Genomic DNA, 26,444 nt, shown 5'->3' with positions numbered 1-26,444 from the left:
GTTATTGTCATTGTTGTCGTTGTTAGATAGGACAGAGAGAAATGGAGAGAGGAGGAGAAAGCAGAGAGGGGGAGAAAAAGACACCTGCAGACCTGCTTCACCACTTATGAAGCAACTCCCCTGTGGGTGGGGAGCCGAGGGCTAGAACCTTGATCCTTACAGTGGTCCTTGCGCTTTGTGCCACCTGTGCTTAACCCACTGTGCTACCGCCCAACTCCCTAGTTTGGACTTTCTAAGGTAAAGTAATTCATATCTTAAAGTATAATAATAATGAAGATTCTACTGAGAGCAAAATATATTGGATTACAGTAGAAACAACTAAGACATTTCCTGCCCACTATTTGAATTTCATATGATCAAGTTAGTATAATTGTTTCAGAAACTGTTTAGATGTGGTGCATGGAAGCCTTTGAAAGAATGACACAATTTCATCTGAACACAAATCAGCAATGGGACCCTATTAGGCACATTTTAGTGGTTTTGGTCCTGATAGCTGTCTACTCTTTATTAGTTTCACCTAACCCTTCACCCCTAACAAATACCCCTAAACAGAGGTGAGAATCCTTTGATATACAGAAATGTAATAATCCTGCCAATGTTCTTAATGTAGCTTAGTAAGAGACCTAGGAATAAAAAGACTTCTGCTTACCCCAGTGAGCTTATACATTCATCTGTAAATTTATTGTCAAATACAAAAATCATACACAAATCTTCATCTGAAAGTATATTAAGTATTAAATTATTGACTAGTATTTGAAAATGTAAATAGAAGAATGAATTCAGAATGATTCAAATAAACACAAGGAAATTAACAGGAATGGGAATGAATGTTATTTCATGATTATGTCTGCCATGCAAAGACAAGGTATAACTTCAAGTGGTCATTTCATCTTCCTTTTAGTTCTCATTCTTGTCTGACTTCTTGATTTTATTTTATTTTTTCACCAGTGTTATCACTAGGTCTCAGTGCCCAAGAAACTACAGATATCCCTATAGAAACTTTTTAATACTTTTTTTTCCTTTCTCTTTTTGATAAATGTGAGAAACTGAGCCTGAGAGAGGAAGAGAGAGGAACAGAAACAAAACAAAACAAATAAATAAAACAACAAAGGTCCCTGCGGATCTACTCCTGCATTTGGGAAGCTCCCTCCCATGCAGGTGGGAGCCTGAGGTTTGTACCTTGGTTCTCATTCATGGTAATGAATGCACTCTGCCAGGTGAGCCACCATCTAGCCTCTGGACTTTATATTCTATTGTGTTAATTTGGGGACAAAAGATGTATCACCTGATCTTCTTATATGCATTGGAAGACTAAATCCTTTACTGTTGCCATGATTACTTCATGTGAATGTGATGTATAAACATGTTCTGATAGCTAAACTAAATGTTGAACAGCAACGCTAGAGTGAAACACATAAAAAAATGTTTCAGAATTATCTTGAAGTGTTTTCCAAATAAAGGAAATGATAAAAAATGTTCTTAAATATATGCATACTTCCTTTCTTAGATCTTATCCAGTTCCTCTCTCTCAATTTTACATGAGTATGAACGTGTTACTTATGATATCGTTTTAATAAACATCATCTTTAACCTAACACATAATTCCATCTTTGAGACATTGAGCAAGTTTTCTAGGTTATCAGAAGAATTTCAAAGGTAACATTTCAGAAATTTATGCTTCTGGTTGAAGAGGCCACAGATTGGATCCCTACATCATCAGATGCCAGACAACAGTGCTCTAGTCTCTTTCTACATCTCTTTCCCCACTTTGTCACACATGAGAATTCATAGAATTTTCTTTTATTCACTAAGCCACCTCCCAGACAGATTTTTCTTTTATGTAAAGAAAAATATTGGGCACCAGGCAGTGAGTGGCCAAGGTCCTGGGTTCAAGCCCCTGATCCCCACCTACAGGGGGAAAGCTTCATGAGTAGTGAATCAGGAGATGTCTCTCTGTCTCTTCCCCTCTCTATCTCCCATTCCCTTCTCAATTTCTCTCTGCCACTATCCAGTTATAAATAAATTAGTATTAAACAATTAAAAAGAAGGGAATGTGTTTAAATTAAATAAAAATATATAGGGCAAGTTTAATTTACTTTGGATATTAAATACACTAGTTGTATATAAGCAATCTTTATGATATCTGGAACATGAAACAGTTGAATATTTTATCAGTTATCATTTTAAAAGCCTTAGCTCTAGAAAACTGCCATTATAATATAAAAGAGCGTCAATGAATACTTAAATGTCAATGCTTTGAACAATTTCATATAGTTTACTTTTCAAATAAGAAACAGTATAGGTAACTGAATCTGAACCAGTATAATTTTCTTAGCCATGAATTTTTATTCAAAAAGTGTTTAAAATCTAGAATATACACTGCTATTTAAAAACACCATAAATAAATTTGCCTTTTTACCAGAATTTCATACAAGATATCCATGAGTATCTATTAAATATGTTTTTCTCTCTGACACAGTGTAAGATTAGAACAGCATTAGAAAACATTCCCTGATTTCAGGAACATCTTACTCTGATGAACACGAAAAACTTAGTGGGGGGGGGCAAGGTAAAAAAAAAACTTAGTGAGTAAATAATAGTACTCAATGTCTCAATACTTTCTAGAACATTATGACAAAAGAGTAATGATAAGTTGAGCAGTGGAAATAATCTCCCATTGGCTGCTAAAGGAACCTAATTCAGATAACTTTATTTTCATGCCTTGTAGAAGTCCCTTTTCTGTGTGTTTTGATAAGATTTACTGAGTTTAGACAAAATAACAAGTTAGCTCTATTCTTTCCAGTTAGTATTTACAAACTAGGTGCTATGGTAACATTTTAGTCTGACTGGAAGTACTATTTGGAAGTAATTGGCTATTCCCTTTTATAACCTATAAGTATTTCTTGGAGAGTTTTTCTTTAGAGTGTCTTAGTACCTGTCTTACTGGCAGGTTAGGTCTAAAATAGAGTTGCTGTATTCCCAGATTACTGCAATAGCCTCTGGTCTCTAGCCTTCACTTTGATCAGATTACTACTCCCATGATCCTATGATGTCTTAAGTGGTCTCAAGACTTTTCCAGTTTTTAGGTCAGGTGCACACTCCTATCCCAGGCCTCAGAGGAGCTCCATTAAAAGATTCAAATCAGACATATTACTTTAACTGAACTGCAACCATTTTGAATAGGATATATTCCTCAAAACTATTAGTACTCTCTAGGTATTATTTCTTTTAACGACTTTGACCAAATGAGTGCTTTGTGTTAGAATGTATCTATCTGGGGCTGGGTGGTGGCCACCTGATTGAGCACATATGTTACAATGCTCAAGGACCCAGGTTCGAGGCCCTGGTCCCCACCTGCAGGAGGAAAGTTTTGTAAGTGGTGAAGCAGGGGTGCAAGTGTCTCTCTGTCTCTCTCCCTCTCTGTCTCCCCCTTCCTTTTGAATTCTGGCTGTCTCTATCCAATAAATAAATAAAGATAATAAAAATAGAATATATCCATCTCAGAAAGTGAAAGCACAAAATGAAATGGGAAGGGTGTACTGCACTGAAACAAATAAGTTTAAGAAAGGAGGAGTTGGGAGGGGGTAAGAGGACCTAAAGGTTTTGTTCTGTGATAATGGATAATATCCTAAATTTGGGGTGAGAGTGTTCTACAGATACCTACCAAGGGGAGATGAGAAGCTGTACCCATGTGTCAATAATTCTACTGTAAATCATTTATCCTCCAATAGAATGAGGACAAAGATCCATCTACCCATCCATACATTTATCTATCCATCCATGTTATCCCAACCATCTCCTTTGTCAACTAGCCAATTAAACAACTCATATTTAAGGAAGATATGCCTATGAACTTGATCCACTCTGTCCACTTGATGGAGGATATATATTTAGCATCAGAGCCTGTATAACCTCTGAGTCCCTATTGGTCTGAGATCACAACTCATGGTCACAGTTGGGAACAGTGTAGGCTGCATTCATTTCAGGATCAATCTTCCTTGAGTGGCAGGGCAGACTACCCCAGAAACCCTTCAGAAACTGGAACAGTCATTGTCATATCCTCTCTATGGTGAGGGCAGGGTATTGAGAGGGCCCACAAGAGGGCTTGTGATGACATTCTTAATAGAAGTGACCAGTGGTGATACAGAGAGGGATCCATTAGAGCTCTAGGTCCATCATATTTGTGTGGGAATCAGAGGATTTCCTGACTAGGGCCTCAGCTGGTGAGGTGTGTGATATTGACCAAAGGGGCAATTATTAAGTGAGTCTGTCTTTTGCCTTTATCCAATTTTTGTTGTCCTCTCTTTGTCTGATGAGCTTAGATTTTTCTCCTAGTTGTTTAAGCACATTTGTTCAGCACAAACAGAATTAGTTTTTTTTTTTTCTTTTTTAGGATCTGTCTTCCTTGGGCCTTTCTGTTAGACTGCTATTCTAATTTGGTCTATGTCTAATTAGATTATAGAATTTATGACAACTTCTTTAGGCACTAAAACTACAAACTAGGATTCCAGGTTTATTAGTTCTACGTCTAATCATCAAAACCTATTGAATACTATTTCTTTTATTTATATAATTGCCCCTTGCTTATGGCTACCTGTAAACCTGTACCCAGTACCCTAGATGTTACCCCATACCTAGTATCTGTAACTCTGTTAGATGATGTGCCATCTAAAGTGGATACAGGTACGTAAGGGTATGTTAAGAAAAATCTCACCAGGTTTGAAGAGTTGCATGATTGACATTTCATGCTCTGCATCTCTGGTTACAGTCCACCTTAAGAATTCAGTAGCACCATAATGTGGGATGGCAACTCTAGTAGTAATTTGGTTGAGGTCAACATAGGTGGTATGGCAGAAAGGAATCAGAGAGAAGAAATATAGAGAAGTATCGGCACCGTCCTAGAGGCTCCAGGACTAGGAGAAACAAGCACCTTAAAGAGAATGAAAAGGGTTTCTTGTAGTCTTAGAAAAAGCTTAGAATGGGAATAGTGAATTATTATGACAGCCAGGCTAGTTGGAGGTTCGTTTTTTTATATGCTAATCCAATGGTTAGCATCTATAGTAATATGCTAGACCTCACTTTGCATTGTGCCCTTTAATGGTATCTGAAAATCTTCGTCTTTCAGATACTGACAGGGCCAAATGTTTTTGATCTGTTTGGCCTAAAGTTGTAGTTGACTTAAATGTTAAAAAAGCTACATGGGGGGGGGGGGGGTCAGGCAGTGGCGCAGTGGGTTAAGCGCATATGGCGCAAAGCGCAAGGACCGGCATGAGGATCCCGGCTTGAGCCCCCTGCTCCCCACCTGCAGGGGAGTCGCTTCACAGGCGGTGAAGCAGGTCTGCAGGTTTCTATCTTTCTCTCCCCCTCTCTGTCTTCCCCTCCTCTCTCCATTTCTCTCTATCCTATCCAACAACGAACAACATCAACAATGGCAATAATAATAACCACAACGAGGCTACAACAACAAGGGCAACAAAAGGGGGGTGAAATGGCCTCCAGGAGCGGTGGATTCATGGTGCAGGCACTGAGCTCAGCAATAACCTTGGAGGAAAATAAATAAATAAATAAATAATAAAAAGCTATATATATATATATGGAGACTTCTAGAGGCGTGGCTTTGGAAAAGCAGTAGTTGTGTTTTGCTCTCCCTGATCAACTAGGAATAGCAAAGAACACAACATAACAGGACTAGGATTACTTCAGGAACCCCCCAAGCCAGCAGTGAGTGCAAACTTGTGTGGCTCATGGACAGAGAGGGGCTTAAGGAGAGATTCTTTGGGCTAAAAGTCTGTACTTACTCAGAAATGGCTGGTACCAGTCTGGCAGTTTGTCAGCTGATGCACCGCCTCCAGTCTGAGTTTTATCAACAAAAAGACTGCTGAAGGAAGGAGAAAATCACCTAAACCTCACAAATTTACAATTGTGGGTTTCCACTGCTGTTGCCCCTCAGGGCTGGAACAGCAGCAGCAAAGCCCTATATTAACATCAGAGGGCAGAGAACTGTCTGAGTGACTCAGGAGAAAATCTATTCTTCCAGTAGTCTGGAGGTGTGGCTATATAGCAGGGGCTTTTTCTCATCATTCTCCTGATAAATTAGGAAAAAATGGTGAATAATTTCCTCAGAAATTATTCCTCAGGATTTATTCAGAGCCACAAGGCTACAGATCATACCATATTCACCCTTTGGTTTCTGACTTAACTCAATATGTTTCCTTCAAGCTTCATCCAAGATAGGGTGAAGAAGGTGAATTCACCATTTTTAATAGTTGTATAGTATTACATTACGTATATATACCACAACTTACATAGTAACTCATCTGTTATTGGACACCTGGGTTGCTTCCAGGTTTTGGCTATTACAAATTGTGCTGTTATGAACATGGGTATACACAAATCTTTTTGGATGGGTATGTTTGGTTCCTTAGGATACATGCGGGATCATAGGGTACTTCCATTTCTAGCCTTCTGAGAGTTCTCTAGAATGTTTTCCACAGGAATTGGACCAATTTATATCCTACCATCAGTGTAGAAGGGTTCCTTTGTCCCCACAACCTTTTTATCATTTGTTTCTGCTATCTTTTCTGATGTATGATATTCTCATAGGTGTGAAGTGGTATCTCATTGTTGTTTTTATTTGTATTTCTCAGATAATCAATGACTTGGAGCATTTTTTCATATGTTGAACCATGTGTAATTCAGAAGCATATTGTTTTGTCTCCATGCTGTGGGGCAATTTTTTTCTTTTTCTTTTTGGTTGATTTTTAATTTCATCACTTCATGGTTTGTGAAGATGTATTTTATAATTTTTAAATTTGCATATTTGTTTAGGCTAACTTCGTGGTCCAGCATATGGTTGATCCTTGTGAATGTCCCGTGTGTACTTGAGAAGAATGTGTATTCATTTGTTTTGGAATGGAGAGTTCTCAATATATCTATTAGGTCCATTTCACCTATAGTTTCATTTAAGTTCACTATTTCTGTGTTGATTTTTTGTTTGTTTTGAGTGGCATGTTAAAATCTCCTACTATTATTGTGTTGCTGTCAATGTTTCCCTTAAGTTTAGTAAGTGTTTGTTCTATATATTTGGGTACAGTTGGGTTTGGGACATATATATTTATGGTGGTTATATTTCTTTATTGGATTAATCCTTTAACCATTATGTAGTGATGTAGTGTCTTTCTGATTTCTTTTTTTTTTTTTTTTTTGATAGGACAGAGAGAAATAAAGAGAGAAGGGGAAGACATACACCTGCAGATCTGCTTCACCACCTATGAAATGATCCGCCCCTGTGGCAGGGGGAGCCGGGTGCTCAAACCAAGATACTTTGCCAGTCCTTGTGCTCTGTGCCATGTGCGCTTAACCCACTATGCTATCGCCCGACTCCCTCTCTGATTAACTTCTTTACCTGAAAGTCTATTTTATCAGAAAACAGAATATCTGTCCCTACTCTTTTTTGTGCTATTAGCTTAGAATGTCTTGCTCCAGCCTCTTATATTAAGTTTCCATTTTTATTTTATTTGGATGTGTGTTTTATGAAGACATAACAGACAGGTTCCTGTTCTTTAATTCATTTGGCTGCTTTACATCTCTTGACAGGAATTTAGGCCATTCACATTTAGGGTGATTATTTATATATGTGGTTTACTTATTCTCATTCTGATTTTTGTTTTGAGTTTGTTTTAAATTGTTTGTTCTTTGCCCATTTTTTTTCTATCTGTTCTTTTGTGTGGATGAATTTCTGTGGTAAATTCCTTGTTTTCTTGTACTTTCTTTTTTTTAAAAAAAGTTTTTATTTATTTATTAATGAGAAAGATAGGAGGAGAGAGAGAAAGAACCACACAGAACTCTGGTACTTGTGCTGCCAGGAACTGAAATCATGCTTGAGAATCCAGTGCTTTATCCATTGCATCACCTCCCGGACCATGCTTCTACTTTCTATAAATCTCTGTTTCCTGGTTTGTTTTGTGATTACCATGTGTGTAATAACTATAATTGTGTATCTAGAAAAGTCTTTTTTAAGCTGATCTTGATTAACAAACATTGTATAGAACTGCTTTGTCCTTTAATTCCCTCCCCTATTTGTTTGTTCTTTCTTATTTTTACTGTGTTTTTAGGTCTAGTCTAGTGCTGTTCACCACCACCACCAACAACAACACCCCCACACACACCAGCTTAGTACACGTATTCCTTTGCTTCCTCCTTTCTTGTGAGACTCAGTTCAGTACTTCTTGTAAGGTGGGGTTGATTGTGGAAAATTCCTTTAGTACTTTAATAATTGAGAATACCATTATTTCTCCCTCATACTTGAAGGATAATTTTGCAAGATACAAGATTCATGGCTAGAATTCCCTCTTCTTTAGAAGTTTGAATATGTCTTTCCACTCTCTATCTCTAGTGTTTGTAAAGAGAAATCTGTTGCGAGTCTGATAGCTCTGCCTTTGTATGTAACTTCTTTCCTTCCCCTAACAGCCTGCAAAATTTTATCTTTGTCATAGTTTGATAATTTTACAGTAATGTGCCTTGGTGTTGGTATTTTTGAGTTTATAGATCTGAGTGAGTGTTTTGACTCTTGAATGAGAATCTTCTGAAGGTTTCCTAAGTAAGTAAAATTGCTCTGAAAATGAACTCTGGGCTTTGGTCTTGTCCACCTCCTCAGGTATACTTATCACTCTTATATTCAATCTTTTGATGGAGTCTGCAATTTTAGAGTCTCTTCAGTATTCCTGAATCTTTCTTCTCCCTCATCTTCAAATTGAAAAAGAGTGGATTAATTGTATCTTCTAGATTGGAAATTCTTTCTTTTACATGTGTGAGTCTACTTCATAAACCTTACACCTGACCATAAATTGCAGTCAGAATGTCTTTTACTCCCTGGGGTTCTATTTAAAATTTTTCTTTCATACTTCCTAACTGCTTAGTGAATTCTGATTGAAGTTCTTCTTTCAAGTTTTGAAGATTCCTAGAAAACTCTGTTCTGTATTCCTCTCGTGTATTTTAATTTCATGGTAAAATGCTCTTTCAAGTCTTGTTTAGATCCTTGAAGAGTCCTCATAATGAGCTTTCTATAGTCTGTCTCTGCTAGCCTCTAAATCTGTAATTCCTTGCAGTTCCTCTGTTTCATTTCAATCTGACTGATATGGTATGATTAGCTGTTTAGTTCCGTTCCTCTGCTTGTGCATTTATTGTATTTATTTATTTATCAGTAGATGGTCAGCAGATGGTGGTATTTTGATCTCTAGGCTTCTCTTGTTTGTATAATACTCATCTAGTGGGATAGGCTGGTGGGTTTGCTTTGGGCTTATCATCCCAAATGCTCTATTTTTGTTGTTGTTGTTGTGTCCTTGCCTTAAATTCAGAAGGCTAAAGCCTCCTGAGCCAAATATTGAAAGGTTTTAAGCTCCCTTCTCTTTTCTTCCAGAACTAGGACCAACCTTCCCTGCTTGTTGTACATAAAAGTAAAATGGCTAAATTGGTGCAGCTCAGTGATGTGCCATCTGGAGCTCTGCTTTGACTGTGCTGTTTAATGAGGTCTCTCCCTTAGTCCTTTTCAGTCTACTGATCCCTCTTGCTTAGACTGACTTGTGTCTAAGTAAGGTACTTAATGAGTTCACAGTTGCGGAAATCAACAGTTGTTTCAATATTATTTCAATCCCTGAGTAAAAGCACAGGGTCTGTTAAAGCTTCTTTTGTTCTTTTTCTTCCCTGTAGGCTATGGGAGCCTGAGGTTTTTTTGTTTTTTTAAGTATAAATAGGCTTTTTAGCTTAATCACTACCTCCTTACCAAGGGATAAATAAGAGTAGAGAAGAGATATCACAGTGGTTATGCAAAGAGATTCTCACATTCTGAAGTTCCAAAGCCTCAGGATCAATTTATCTGCTCTGCCTGTAGCCAGAACCAAGCTGGGCTGCCTTCATTGGCCCTGTGAATTTCCAGACAAATCCCATTTATACTCTGTAGGCTCTGTGGCAATTATTCTCCCAATTCATCAGGAGAACAATGTGGAAGGACTCCCACTATACAGCCCCACTTCTAGTCCACCAGAGTTTATTTTAGATCTTCCCCTGAGTTTCCTGGCCAGTTCTCTGCTCCCTTATGTCAGAGCAGGGCCTCCCAGCTGCTGTTCCAGCCTCTGAGGTGTAGTAGCAATAGAGACTCACAGTTGCATTTGGTGAGCTTTAAGGGAGTCCTCTCCTCCATTCAGCATTCTTTTGTTGGTAAAACAGACTGGAGGTGGTGCCTCTACTGGCAAACTGATGGAATGTTACCAGCAGCTTGGGAATAGATATGGGCTTTAGCCCCAGGAGTCTATCCTTATTCTCCTCTATCCATAAGCCACATGTGTTTATACTCTGCAGTGACTTGGTGGGTTCTCAAAGTAATTTTAGTTCTGCCTTGTTGCAGTCTCAGGTGATCTCTTTGATATTCCTAATTGAGATAGGAGAGGAGAGGAGAGAAGAGAGGAATGCAGCTACTGCTACTCTGTAGCCATGCCTCCTAGATTGTGTTGTTCTTTCAACCCGTACCCAAACCACACATAAGAACCCAGCTGACACTGCATATTTTTAAGCTTTAAGTAGATTATGAGTTCAATTGTGCCTCTCTTGTTTTTGTTTGTTTATTTATTTATTTATTTTTGGGAAAAGATGATCCACTCCGTTATCCCATGGTCACGCTTACCAGAAGTCATAAAGGAAAATCTCCATTATAACTTCCTACAAGAGATTATCCTAAAAAAAAAAAAGAAAGAAAGAAAAGAAATTGTCCTCGCTCCCCAAACAAAAAATCAATACAACAAGAGACCCAACTGAAGTGATAATCTATAGCTGAAAGACCTACAGCCTCAGGTGGGTGCCTGCATGCAGTTGGGGTAAAAAGGGGCATGGGTTGAAGAACAGTAAAGTCAAATCAGAGCTCTGGGAAGCATGGGCACTGAGCTGCACAATTTTGGTGATTTCACTTTGAGCACAGCAAGCAAGTAACATTGTTCCTATTGCTGGAAGAAAAAAGACAGGGGCTTAAAACCTCTCAATCTTTGACTGGGGGGTGGGGTTTAGTCTTCTGAATTTAAGGCAAGGACACAACATACAACAGGGCATTTGTGAACACAAGACAGCCCAAAGCAACCACCACCCACCTGTCACAAATCATACAAACAAGAGAAACCTAGAGATCACAATATCACCACCTGCTGGCCATCAATAAGCAGCACAAAAATGTGCAAGCAGAGAAACAGAACTAAACAGCCAACCATGCCGTGTCAGTCAGACAGAAAAGAAACAGAGGAAATCCAAGAAATTACAGATTTAGAGACTTTCAGAGACAGACTACATTATGAGGACTCTCCAAGAATTTAACCAAGAATTAAAAAAGCATTTTACTATAGAATTAAAACACACAAAAGAGGAACTTATAACAGATTTCACCAAGAATCTTCAAATCTTGAAAGAACTTCAGTTAGAACTCACTAAGCTTTGTAACTACAAAGCATGAAAGGATTTCAAATAGAAATTCAGGGAGTAAAAGACTCTAATTGCAATCCATGCCCAGGTGGAAGGCTTAGCAAGTTGACTCACACATTCAGAAGAAACAATCTCCAGTCTAGAAGTTATGACCAGCCCACTCTTTCAATTCAAAGATGAGGAAGAGGAATGGTTCAGAAAGACTGAAGCAACTCTTTGTGAAATTGCAAACTCCATCAAAAGAGTGATAGGTATATCTGAGGAGGAGGATAAAGCCAAAGGCCCAGAGTCCATTTTCAGAGCAATTTTAGCTGAGAACTTCCATCGTTTAGAAAACCATCAGAACATTCATTCAGGAGGCATAATGATGACCCAGATTTATAAATTCAAAAAGACCAATGCCAAGGTGCATTATTGTAAAACTTTCAAAAGTCAACGACAAGGAAAAAATCTTGCTGGCTGCTAGAGAAAGGAAAGAAGTTACATATAAAGGCAGAGCTATCAGACTCTAAACAGATTTCTCTTTACAAACCCTAGTTAGAGAGTGGAAAGACATATTCAAAATTCTAAAGGAGAGGGAATTCCAGCCACAAATATTTTATCTTGCAAAATTATCCTTCAAATACGAGGAAGAAATAAAGGTTTTCTCAATTATTCAAGTACTAAAGGAATTTTCCACAATCAACCCCACCTTACAAGAACTACTGAACTGAGTCCCACAAGAAAGGAGGAAGCAAAGGAATACACATTCCAAACTCCAAGTTACAAATGCCACCATGAAGCCAACCTCACTTCCCCAGATGATCTCAACCAATGTTCCCTGGAACCCCACCTCTCCAGAGCCCTGCCCCACTAGGGAAAGATAGAAACAGTCTGGGAGTATGGGTCAATCTGCCAATGCCCATGTTCAATGGAGAAGCAATTACAGAAGCCAGACCTTCCACCTTCTGTATGCCATAATGACCCTAGGTTCATGCTCCCAGAGATAAAGAATACAAAAGCTTCCAATAGAGGGGATGGGATATGGAACTCTGGTGGTGGAAAATGTATGGAATTTTACCCCTTTTAGTCTATGGTTTTGTTGATATTTTCTAATTTTTCTTTTATAAATAAATTAAATTAAAAAAATAAATTACCCTCAATAAGGTTAAATGAACTATTCTTGTAACTAGCTTTTGAATAAAGTTTCAAAATGGTGATAGTCTTTGTTATGTTGTTCTCTACTATTTTCCTTTTTGCAAGCTCCCTGTTCTATAATCTATCCTAGGAATTTATTATCTTCTCCCAAAGCAGACTCCTTTTTAGTTTCCCCTTCCAATGCCTATTGTAATGATAACTTACTTTTAACTCTGTTAACATAAACACCCTTTAAGTTAATTAAGTCAGCTTTTTTCTCCAGTAATCCTATAGCCATTGTAGACACCCATAGGGACATCTGTAGAAATATCACTTGAGGACCTTTCCAGCAGTAATTTCCTCAGTGGTATAGGACACAAGCTGGGCTAAACCAGTCCTTCTGAAAATTCAAAATTAGAATAACAACGAACTCTACATTGGCAGGTCCAATATTATTTTTTAATACATGATTACTAATGTTCTTGAGTTAGCCATTTGTGAGTTAAAGAGGTATAAATACCTATGCATGTGTGTTTGTGAATATGACTGGACTTCTTCCATTTTAAATCACTTAGTGTCTATATTCATATTCACCAGATCAGTGTTTTTGGAGAAAGTCTTCATGACACTAAAAGGTCACTTTCTTGCAATTTAAATCTTTTAAATTGACATTTGGGCCAGCAAAATATATCAGCTGTACAGTGCGTTGTTTTGCCATCTGTGTGTGCCAGGCTCAAGCTCAACTCATCCAGCACTGAAGGAAGCTTTGGCATCATGGTCACCTGCCACTCTCTTTATCCCCCTCTCTGCCTTGATATCTCTTTAAAAATATATAAAATATTTTCTATTGAATAGCATGTCTCATCATGAAGATAGAGATCATTAATTTGGAAAGTAGGGACTGGTGAAATAACTTATTTGGACAGTATACCTGTCTTGTCATGAATGCTACCCAGGCTGCACCTCCTCACACTTCCTCCCCCTAGCTTTATAGGAAGGTTCAAGTATGTAGTATCTTTCCCACTCACTGTCTCTTTCTCTATCAACTTACGTTAAAACTTCTAGTCAATTTAACACCTTATGGTAAATTTTATATGTTTAAAAAACAAAAGCAAAACAAAAAATGACTAATTAAAGACAAACAGGTAAAGAGATGAATAAAGACACTATAATAGCAAAGTTACTCTTTAGAATGATGTGAGGTCAGGCTTAAATAAATTTGTTCACAAGAAAATGAAACACATTATCCAACTGAGCAATCTTACTGGCCTCTAAAAGACTATTTTTGCTTTTCAGACACTTTTCAGTTTGATGTAGTTTTGTGTATTCTTTTTTGCTTTTGTCACCTATGGTTTTGTTGTCAATACTAAAAAATGTAATTTTCAATGCCAATGTATAATTTCCCCACTACTTTTTCTTTTAAATGTCTCATGGTTTTAGGTCTGACATTTAACTCTTAAATTCACTTTGAACTGATTTTATTTTTGTATGGTGTAAGAGAACAGTTTCATTTTTTTGCATGGGGACAGTATTCCTATAACATATGTTATATTAACTAATGAAAATGTTAACACTGGCAGTTGTAATGACTAATGCTACATGTGTATAGTATCATATACCTTGTGCTATCTTATGGTTTTTGAATTTGAGATATTATTTAAGTAAATAAAATTTAATAAAGGTGTACATCCACTTAAGTCTCATTTCCTTCCAAATTTCCTAACAGCAATAACTACTCTGAACCTGCTTATTTATGAATTTATGTTTCATGCATACGAACAAGCAAATGATGATTATGTATATTTTTATTCATCCTGTTATTGCTTTCATATTGTTATAATGTTTCTTGGACTTTACTTTTTCAGTAAAGTTTGTTGTTTTGATGTTTATCCTCATTAATATAAAAGACTTTATAGCTACATATATATTGTAATGCTGTATAGAAATCCAACTGTTAGAGAAACTTTGGGGAGAAAAGGAACAGTCCTACATTGCTGGGAATGTGAATTGGCTCAACCCCTCTGGAAAACAGTTTGGAGACTCATCACGATACTAGAAATGGACCTACCATATGACTCTACAATTCCTCACCTGAGGTTAAAGCCAAAGGTAACATAGATACCTATCCAAAGATACCTATGAACACCTATACTAATAGCAAGCAGAACCATTTTTAGTAGTCCAAACTTGAAAGTAACTCAGATGCCTAATGACAAATGGGTGGCTAAGAAAGTGTGGCATAGATACATGTGTTGGAATACTATGCAGCTGTTAAAATGACGGTCACCTCCTTTGCCACATCTTAGGTGAATCTTAAAAACATAATGTTGACTGAGACAAGTCAGAAAGACAAACACTGGATGATTCCATTTATAGGTGAAAACTAAGAAGCAAAGACAGAAAGGGAAAACACGACGAAACTTGGACTGGGTTTGATATAATCCTCCACAGCAAAGGACTCTGGGGAAGGAGGGAAATGAGTAGGATAGAGGAAATCTGGGGTCCTGGTACATGACAATGGAGAAAGACATAGATTGGTGGAGAGTGCTTTGCACACACCTATCATGGGTAGATGAGAGGTTGTGCCTATGTCACCAACTATCCTGTAACTCAACCTCCCCAATAAAGTGAAAAAAATAATTTAAAAAATTTAAAAATCCATTAAATCCATTTACCAAGTATTGACAACCCAAGTAAGCAAAACTGTTTGTTGAATCCAATTAGTTAATGTGAGTACTTCTTATTGAAACAATTACACGTATAATACATAGGAGTCACTATAGACAAAACATCCTCTTGATTATAAAAGAAGAAAATAGCCTTTGCTATTTTATTCTGAAAGGACATCATATGCATTATAATGTTCTCAGATATTACTATACATTAAAACAGTCTGAAGAGTCTTCTAAAATCCCAATGTGAAGTTCATACCTCTGATAATGAAATCACAATATCTGGAAGTGAGAGTCAGGTATTGTCATTTTGAAAAGATTCTTAGGTAATTGAAATTATAGCAAAGCTGGCAGTGACAGAGCTATGCTTAGCCAAGTGTATTTTTAAATTCTGTTATTTTAGTACTTCAATCACAGTGACTAAACTAGGAATTCTCCATGAAAACGTGTTGAGTTATCTTTGGTTCTCCACCCCCCACCCCCACATAACACTCTTAATACTTTTTTGTTGTTGTTGTTGTTCATCCTGCTCTCAGATTTGTCCTTCGTGGTTTAGATCTTTTCTGTGTATTTATATTGTTGAATGTGTAATTCAAAGTGGCAAGGATTTGGAAACTGGTCAGTACCTAGTGAGTTGTTAAAAAAAAAAAAAGTGCATGTGGCTCAAAGTGCAAGGACCTGCGGAAGAATCCCATTGGAGCCCCAGCTCCCCACCTGCAGGGGAGTCGCTTCACAGCAGGTGAAGCAGGTCTGCAGGTGTCTATCTTTCTCTCCCCTTCTGTCTTCCCCTCCACTCTCCATTTCTCTCTGTCCTATCCAACAACAATGACAACAATAACTACAACAACAACAACAACAAAAAATGAGGGCAACAAAAGGAATTAAATATATAAATGAATATAAAAAAAAGCCATACCACAGTTTTTCTGAAAATATCTTACATAGAATAAAAACTGTAACTCCCCCAAAATATAGTACAGCTTCTCTGAAATCATATATAATACAATGTTTTGGGACTTGGGTGGTAGCGAAGGGGGTTAAGAGCAGGTGGTGCTAAGCGCAAGGACCCATGTAAGGATCCTGGTTTGAGCTCCAGGCTCCCCACCTGCAGGGGAGTCACTTCACAAGCAGTGAAACAGGTCTGCAGGTGTCTGTCTTTCTCTCCCCCTCTCTATATTCCCCATCCGTCTCCATTTCTCTGTCCTATCCAACAGTGACGACAACAATAATAACTACAACAATAATACAAGGGCAAAATAAGGGAATAAATAAATATTTAAAAAAATAATAATATAATGTTTTATTCCAAACTTTACTTTTCTTCAACCTTACAGATTTTATGAAGTTTTTAAATAGTTTTCTTTCCAATTTCATATCATAATTTTGTATTTCTTTAAATGCAGTCATAACTAAATTTTATATTTAGAACCAAGTATCTATGCTCTGGTGAATATTTTTAATTTATTTAACAGAATTATTTCTATCACAAATAAATCTATATATTGTATTAAATTTAAAATTAATCTCAAGAAAGTAATAGATATCACAATATCTCCAGCTGAAGAGAAAATATTAAGATATCTTTTATTGTCTACATTTTGCTGATTTCTGCTGTTTTTCACTTTCTTAATCTTGATCAAATTTTCTACAGCATTTCCAAACTGAAGTGTAGTGGAATTTAACAAGGATATGTATGTTCACTACAAAAATAATATTCCTTGAACCTACCCAAAATCTTGAAATAAATTTCATTACTACCAAAAAGAGAAATGGTGACACTCAGAGTACAAACTTACTTGCTGAGATAATTTACCATGAACAATTTTCCACTAAAAATATAAGATATTGTAATAAAACATAACTACATAAAATGACAGATATTAACTGGATTTATTTTTCAGATCATTTTGCAAATATCAAATTTGTTGTGTTATACCCCTGAAACTAACATAATGTCATTTATGAATGACAAAACTTTAAAAAAAGTTTAAGAAATGAGCAGGGGTAGATAGCATAAAGGTTATGCAAACAGACTGTCATGCTTGAGGCTTCTAATTCCCACTTCAATCCCCTGCACCACCATAAACCAGAGCTGATCAAGTGCTCTGGTAAAAAAAAAAAAAAAAGTTTAAGGATGAAAACATTATGGTAATAAGATGGACAAAGTTATTTTTTTATAAGTAACTAATATTCAAGTTATCTCACCTATGCATTATCCTCTCCTAAGAATTGTGTAAAAGTAACATAAAAAATCCAAAGTTGGTAACAAACATATCAGCTCCAAAAGGATCACCGAAAGCTGTTTCTGGCTTTTGAAAGTAACATTAAGTCATTGTCTGTTTATACTCAAAACTGCAGGAAAACTCATTGGAGGGGCCTGGTATTTTAGGTGATAAATAGTAAAGTTTGTACTGAGTTGTTGCCTGTGGAGAGGTTGACCAAAGGACATCAGCTGAGTCACTGATAAAATGTATATTTGGGGGGCTCTGCTTCAGGGTTACTTTCAGTTAGTGGGTTTAGTTCCCAACCATTACTGTCAGTGCAGTAGTGTGAAGGAATGGAAAACTGACAGCATTTGTGACATTGTGTATCACTTCTGAGTGAAAAAACAGAAGGTTGTTCATTCTATCTCTGGAAAGAAAGCTACTGATTGCAATGCCATGAGGTTTAGCTTAAGTTGTGAATTAAAAAACATTTTTTTCAAAGATAATAACTTGCACAACAATTAGTATATGAAAGATATGTTCATGGATGTAAATTTCTGGGGGACTTAAAATTGCAATGCCATAGAATAGACAGCTACAAAAAAGAAAGAAAGAAAGAAAGAAAGAAAGAAAGAAAGAAAGAAAGAAAGGTTTGTTTTACAATAGAAGGAAGGCAGCTGGAAGATATTTCAGCATCCAACTGCTTTGCTGCCACTTTCCCTTATATTTTAATGAACTTGAACAGAACAAAATGTCCTACTTAAAGCTATACATTAAAGTGTAATATTACCATTTCTGACAAATACTGGGATATCAAACTAGATTTAAAGTAAGCTCGTGGCTTGTTTTTGAAAACTTTTGACTTTTTAAAGTCACACATCGCACAGGAAAATACAGTGAGGAGATGTACAGCCATTTTTCTCATGCAGACTATCATAATATAGACTCCTCCTCCAACTTAAAACTATGCCATATTTACATAACAAGCATCTGTACTCAAGATAAAAAGTGCACACACACATATATATGTACACATACCTGCCCCTGAAAACACATACACAAGCACACAGCAAAATTTGTTCTATTTGTAAAGTCAATGGTGCCAGTAATTGACTGCCAGCTAGAGATACACTTTAAATACTGTTTAAAATATACAGTTGAAATTAGTGTGACAGAAAAATCAATATTACTATAAAGTAAAAATAACCTAAAGTGAAGAATTAAAATATCAAAGTAATGAAAGTGAAAAATAGACAGGAGATGAATAGCTCTATAATTCATAAACAAAAGTATCTAACTGCACGACTGCCACCTTTTCTAATTTGAAGAGCTGTATCACTTTAACAAGACATAGGAATCATGGGGCAGGGATAGATAGCATAATGGCTATGCAAAGAGACTCTTGTGCCTGAGGCTCCAAAATTCCAGGTTCAGTCCCCCCACACAACATAAGCCAGAGCTGAGCAGTGCTCTGGGAAAAAAAAATCATTATGAAGAACTGTAATCTATACTTGGTAAAAACAACAAGAAATCATACATAATGACAGTGGGGTATCAATATTTTTGGATAGAAATGATAGTTATTCAGAAAACTCTATCAAATGAAGGCAAATTCAAATTTCTAGTGGAAGCATGACTAACAGGTAAGAGGGGAAAAAAGTATAAGCTTGAGTCTTTTCTTACAGAGGCTGCAAATCTTGAAAGTATATTGTGCATGTGCCAGTGCTACTATGAGATGATTAAATTTAAACTATGTTCCCGATTTAAAGGTAGTGGAATACAGATAGCTAGATTTTTCTTAAGTGACTTTTTCCAAGGTCACATGGATGAATCAGTGGGAGAGACAGGTAGAGTTTATGAGTTGACAGAAACAACAGGAGCTGTAGACTCTCCTTTCACTCAACACCTGCAGAATTGCCTAAACTTCTCCAGAATATAAAACCTTCACTTTCTAATCAGTAGAGTCTGCAGAGATAGATGATGGCACTGAGCACCCTAAATTCATCCTAATTATTACATTAAATAATACCTATTAGATTATTGAATACACATAATGGATACCACAGAGGAAACTGACCAAGGGTTCTTCACATCTGTTCATTCAAATTACTTGATTCTGAAATAAATAGTCTGAAAGCAGCTGAGTTAGACTATTGATATCCTTGTTCTACCTACCTGTGATCATGTTGAAAAGTCCCAAGAGTTTGTCTTCAGAATGCTAAAATGTATTAATCTGGAGACTTTCTAAAATATCACTTCTAGATTAAACCTTCTTAAAAGATGATGCCTGACTCATACACTCCTTTGATTACTCACTCATGTGGAATTTAAGACGATAAATCACATTTGTTACATTTTAGAAAATCCCCTCTGTATAGTTTCAGTTATATCAAAACTAAATAAATAATCTTTCATGAAAACTACTTTTGAATCTCCAAGTTACTTTGGGAAACTGAACATTTCTATTCTCCTTAGACTTCACAGAATTAAAATTAGCATTCTGTGTTGATTGTAGAAAATACTTAAAAGTATTAATCATCTTGAAAATAAGGTCAGCAAAACAATTATTGTCTAAATAAATTCACATATTTATAATCCTTTCAAATGAAGAAACCATATAATCAGCTATTACAGATATGCTTTTTGTGTGACTTTCCTTTAACTGCAGGAGGCAGCATGACATTAAAGGAGTACACACAAAATATGCAACCTGCCACTTTTCAAGTTTCTGAATATCACAGTGACTTTATCCTGAGAATTTTCACATAGTGTCTTGAGAACTAATACTCTAGATACAATATATGAAACAGTCTCTGATTCTGAATAATTTGTGTAGATAAATATGACATTCCCAACATTTTTTTAAAGTTACTAGATGACAACAAAATTGGGTTATAAAGTCTAACAACAAGTGAACAGATATGTCAAAATTAATATGTAATCAGTATCTAACTTTACTAGCATCATTTCTTAGTGATCCTTCTCAACAGTCTGTATTTTTGAGTATCAGATACACTGCTATTTTGGAACCAGATAGGACCAGATTACAAAAGATTTTAACAAATATTAACAATTTCATGTCCCATAATTAATATGAAATCAGCCATGCATTCTGGCCAATTATGAAATTCATAATTTTCCTAGTCTTCTTAGTAATATGCTACTGTAATTAGCTAGAAAAAAATCTGATAGGGTGCTAAAGGACAGGTGTGTGTGGATGGCATGGGGGGCAGTGTTTTGAAATTCCAAATCAACAGAAGGGGTATTTGCTGAGGTGGGGGTAGTATTGAGAAATGGATTATTAACCTAAAGATGAAAGTCAGCAGAAAGATTGAGGAGACAAAATGAAAATAAAAATCTCTGATCATGTTTCTTTCCTTTTTTTTTTTATAGAGACAAAAAATGAGAAGACAGGTGGAAATAAAGAAGTAGAGAGAGTAAGAAAAAAAGAAAGGAAGAAAGAAAAAACAAGAAAAAGAAAGAAAGGAAGGAAAGAAGGAATGAAGGAAGGAAAGAAAGGAAGAAGAAAAAAGGAAAGAAAGAAAGAAAGAAAGAAAGAAAGAAAGGAAGAAAAGAAAGAAAAGGAAGGAAGAAAGAGGCCACTGGGAGCAGTGTTTTTGTTATGCAGACACTACAGGCTCCAGGATAATCCTGATGCCAATGAATAAATAAATAAAGACTTAATTCTGCACCTCCATTTATATGATATAATAAAAGTTATATTATATGCAGAAAAAAATCTCTGATCATGAGGATACTAGTTTTTTAATTTTTTTTTCTGAGCCTGATAACTTGAGTGGTGAAGCAGGACTGCAGGTGTCTCTCTATCTCTCCTTCCCCTCTCAATTTCAATTTGTCTCTAATAATAAACAAGATAAGATTTTAAAAATCTCTGATCAAACCACTGCTTATGACAGTTCCTCAACTACACATTAGAATGTCTACACATTAGAACCCTCTGGGGAACCTCAAAAACTATTGATATCCATATTAATTGGTTTGGAATATGGTGAAAACTCTGGAATATTTTTAAGATTCCAAATGATTCTAATGTACCACAAGTTTAGTAACTACTGCTCTATGATTCAACCGTTTTAAAAATCGTTTGATAAGTGAAATTCCTGAAACACAGATAGAAATAGAGATATCCGGAGTCGGGCAGTAGTGCAGCGGCTTATGCGCACGTGGCGCAAAGCGCAAAGACCTGAGTAAGAATCCCGGTTTGAACCCCCAGCTCCCCACCTGGAGGGGAGTCATTTCACAAGCCTTGAAGCAGGTCTGCAGGTGTCCATCTTTCTCTCCCCCTCTCTGTCTTCACCTCCTCTCTCCATTTCTCTCTGTCCTATCCAACAACAACGACATCAATAATAACTACAACAAGGACAACAAAAGGGAGTAAGTAAATAAATATTTAAAAAATTCCCCACTATATAATAACCAGAATGACTCAGAGCTGATTTGCACATGCTATGTAAATTTGATGAATAGCTTTTCATCCTCATATGTTCTGCGAAAAATTCACCTGTGCCAGGGTCTGATCACAGGAGATGGAGCACAGGAGGAAGAATAAGCAAATCTACCAACCAGGATTTTCCAGCTTTTAACATGCATGTGAAACATAGATTCTGATTCAGGAGACCTCAGATTTTGTCTGAGATTCTGGGATTTCACCAAGCTTCCAAGGTAAGTTGTAGAAAACTATCTATTGACTTTGGTTAGTACAATGGTAAAGACACACATTCACAGGAGTCAGGCCTTAGCGCAGTTGGTTAAGCATACATGGCGCAAAGCGCAAGGGCTGGCGTAAGGATCCTGGTTCGATCCTCCGGGTCCACACCTGCAGGGGAGTCGCAGGTCTCCAAGTGTCTGTCTTTCTCTCCTCTTCTCTGTCTTCTCCTCCTCTCTCTGTCCTATCCAACAATGACGACCTCAATATAACAACAACAATAACTACAACAACAAAAACAAGGGCAACACAAAAAGGAAATAAATCAATCTTTAAAAAAATCTTTAAAAAAAGACACACAAAAAGAAAGTTTGATTCTAGTGGGTTCATTCTTTTATACATCTTTATAATTTAATGGAAATACTGAATTCAGGTGCAGAAGTGTCTTCTGTTGAAAAGTGCCACATTGTCAGCAAAGAATACTTCATTAGGTATTGACTTAAGCTTGACATGAATCTACATTTGATTTTGTATTATTTGTTCCGAAACAAACAAACAAAAAAATGTCTGGGTGAATGAGGAAGATAAAACAGTCCATCAGAATTCAGAGTTTAAACTTAACTAATACCAGGATTGTACAGCATGTTAGTTTTGCATTATCTATAGCAAAGTGATCAATGGCATCTTTTTTACTCAAGCATTTATTCTGTGAACATGACATCAAAGTGGAGAGGTCTCCTCTCATGAATGTTTGCAGAGATCAGTAAGCTGATTCAAATATTTAAGTCAGAGAGGCCCGATATATATATTGCAAACCAATCCATTAATACAAGTGCAGTCATTGAGTTAGGAAGCAAAGCAAATGTATATAAAAAAAAAATCCTGTTACAGCCTCATAGCACTATCAATGGTATCTACCTTCCCCTCTCAGTGTAACTAGAATGTCTATCAAAACCAAAAAAAGAATGGCTTCAGAGGTATTATGCCGCTAAAAAAGGGTGACTGTTTTACCCATTAGTAATAAGTGTACCTGCTGAGCAGAACACAGTCATAGCAGAAAAGGTTCCACAATTCTTTTGCTTGGCTTTGCCTGCTATGTGGGAGCCAGTGTGCTGAAGAGCACTTTGTAAAAGCAGAAAGAGTTTATATAATTGACTTTACTGGAATTAGGAGACAGAGTCCAGTGTGCTCAACCTGAAGCAGCCCCGCTCTATGGTGAAGGAAAATTGCACAATTGAATAGCCAGATATAGGGACTGTGCAGCAATAGAAATAATCAAAGACTTGGACATGCTTAAAGGCACAAATCTGTCACTTTTGCGTTTACTCCAATAGGAGACTGCAAGTGGACAATTTGAAGGAAAGTGCTTGGGTGGCATTCTTAGGAAAGGAAGGATTTAGTAAAGAAAAGAAAAAGTATCTTAATGTTAATGTGTCTTCAGGAAATTTAATTCTTGTATTCAGGGATTTTAAATTGTTTCATGTGCAATAGTCATAAAACATTTATCTTATTTAGTGAAATTAATTTTCCCCTCTTTTACTTATTCATGTCAAATTTTACCTTTATTAAGACTACCATCTTACCATAATATCTATTCTTCTATAGAATGGCAATAATTATGTGATATTTAGGGCGAAAGCATACTGGCCTTTCTTGAACATCTGGTAGAAAGTGAAGTTGAAGCAGCAGCAATTTACACATCTGTACCATCTTGGAGAAAATGTGACTTGAGTGACTGAATAGCAAAGAACACTAATTTATATTGCAGCATTAGATGAACAACAATTTACAAAAATCACAAGTATTGAGGTCTTAACTTCAGTTAACACAATTTTGATGTTCTCAAAATTCAAATTATGAAGCACAATTTATAGACTACTGATATTTATTTATTTATTTATTTATTTTACCTTCAGGATTATTGCTGGGGCTCAGTGCCTGGACTATTAATCCACTGCTCCTAGAGGACATTTCCCCCTATTTTTGTTGCCCTAGTTGTTGTCGTTATTGCTATTGTTGCCATTGATGTTGTTGGATAGGACAGAGAGAAATAGAGGGTAGGGGAGACAGAGAGGGGAAGAGAAAGAGAGACAACTGCAGACCTACTTCAACGCTTGTGAAGTGAGCCCCCCGCCACCCCTAGCAGGTGGGGAACCCGGGGCTCGAACCAGGATCCTTATGCCAATTCTTGTGCACCACGTGCACTTAAGCTGCTGCGCTACAGCCCGACCCCCTGCTGATATATATATATATATATTTAAATAAGTCCAGAAATCTGAGTATGTCATTTTAGAATGAAAAGATAGCTCAGTGAATTTGATCAGCTGGAGGACCCAGTTACTTCACGTTTAATCCCCAGCATATACATACGTCTGAGCTGAGCAGTTCACGAGCCTCCTCTCGTCTCTCTTAGTTTCACTATCTCACATAGTAAGTAAGTAAGCAAATATAAGTAAGCGATCAAGCAAGTAAATAAATAATAAACGTTTTACAAAAGATAGTTTAAAATAAATATAGACATTGTGATGACAAAAATCCATCATGGGTCATTTAAATCTGCATATAACCTATCTCTAGCAGTATCTATGATTCAAACGAAGTAGCTGAGCTTTGGATTATAACTAAATCACCAGTTAAACACACATGAAATTAATTTTAGTAAAATCTAAGTATAGGTAACAAACAGTTCAGTTATTATGATTTATAGACTTCAAGATAAATTATATTATTAAGGTAGGTAGTACACTGTCTAGTTCTAGTCACAGCAAAAATATTCTTTACACTTCAGTTATTTTATTTTTTAAAGAAGTTTTAAAAAATATTTATTTATTATTTATTCCCTTTTGTTGCTCTTGTTTCATTGTTGTAGTTATGGTTGATGTCGTTGTTGTTGGATAGGACACAGAGAAATGGAGAGAGGAGGGGAAGACAGGAGTGGGGGGGTGGGGGGGAGGAGAAAGACAGACAACTGCAGACCTGCTTCACCACTTGTGAAACGACTCCCCTAAAGATGGGGAGCTAGGGCTCAAACCAGGATCCTTAGGCAGGTCCTTGCGCTTTGCACCACCTGGGCTTAGCCGGCTGCACCACCGCCCGACTCCCCACACCAGTTATTTTTAAAGCACTGTGAAAGAATAGCTGAACTAGTCTCCTCACTAAACGTATTATTGGAAATGCTCATTTCATTGTGCCTCAGTTTCCTTATTTACAGAATTATATTAAGAGCATTTCATTTCCTTTTATTACTGTATAAATAACTAGCTAGAAATTAAACATCTACAGTTATCAGCAAAATATGTTTGTATGTTTTAAAGTGTAAATTTTTCTATATTAACAAATAAAATGTGTTATAAAGATGTGTTAACTGGGGGCGACCGGGCGGTAGCGGGCTAAGTGCACATGGTGGAAAGCGCAAGGACCAGTCTAAGCATCCCAGTTCTAGCATCAGGCTTCCCACCTGCGGGGGGGTGGGGGGGGTCACTTCACAAGCAGTGAAGCAGGTCTGCAGGTGTCTTTCTCTCCCCTTTTCTGTCTTCCTATCCTCTCTCTATTCTCTCTGTCTGATCCAATAATGACAGCAATAAAAACAATAATAATAACAATAATGATAAACAACAAGGGCAACAAAAGGGAAAAAATGGCCTCCAGGAGCAGTGGATTCATAGTGCAGCACTGAGACCAACAATAACCCTGGCAACAACAATAAGAAAAAGATGTGTTAACTAGGGAAATACAGGAAACTGTGAGATAGCTCACCTGGGAGGGTGCCTGCTTTTTTATATATTTATATTTTATTATCTTTATTTATTGGATAGAGACAGCCAGAAATTGAGAGGAAGGGGGAGATAGAGAGGGAGAGAGAGAGAGATGCCTGCAGCCTTACCTGAAGGCTTTGGCTTGCAAAGCTTTCCCCCTGCAGGTGGGGACCAGGAGCTTGAACCTGGGTCCTTGTGCACTGTAACATGTGCGCTCTACCAGGTGCGCCACCACCTGGTCCCAGGATGCCTGCTTTGCCATGTTCATAACCCAGACTCAATCTCCCTATACACCATAAGGGAGTATTGCAGTACTGGGGAAAACTTCAGTGATAGAACTTCAGGCTCACTCATTCCCTCTCTGTCTCTCTCTATATCTTAAAATGTCTGTTCTATGGCCATAGTATACTGAAAATATCTAATTTTCTCTGGGAAAGTTTATGCAAAGTGATAAAAGGCCAGCAATCACAACAGTAACAGTAATAACAACAACAACATGATGGAATAAATTCAATAAATTCTCACTTAAAGAAAACCAGTGCAAGAGTAGGCTATACACATCTGTACAATT

At 36.9% G+C, this 26,444-nt stretch overlaps 1 protein-coding gene across 4 annotated transcripts in view; it reads right to left on the bottom strand.

Annotated features, from left to right (window-relative positions):
- Positions 1 to 26,444, bottom strand: part of PCDH9 (protocadherin 9) — a 1,042,490-nt gene that overhangs the window by 174,573 nt on the left and 841,473 nt on the right. The window contains exon 5 of one of the 4 annotated variants that reach the window (XM_060191420.1): positions 23,677 to 23,853. The exons of the other annotated variants lie outside the window; for them this stretch is intronic. Within the exon in view, the coding sequence (XP_060047403.1) occupies positions 23,735 to 23,853 (119 nt within the window). The 3' untranslated portion in view covers positions 23,677 to 23,734. Of the gene's footprint in view, positions 1 to 23,676; positions 23,854 to 26,444 lie in introns of those variants that run through there. 4 annotated transcript variants of the gene reach the window in all.

Source organism: Erinaceus europaeus, chromosome 5 (assembly GCF_950295315.1).
Source record: "Erinaceus europaeus chromosome 5, mEriEur2.1, whole genome shotgun sequence".
Taxonomy (NCBI): Eukaryota; Metazoa; Chordata; class Mammalia; order Eulipotyphla; family Erinaceidae; genus Erinaceus; species Erinaceus europaeus.
Note: the sequence above shows the minus strand (reverse complement) of the source record. Positions and strands in the feature narration are given on the sequence as shown.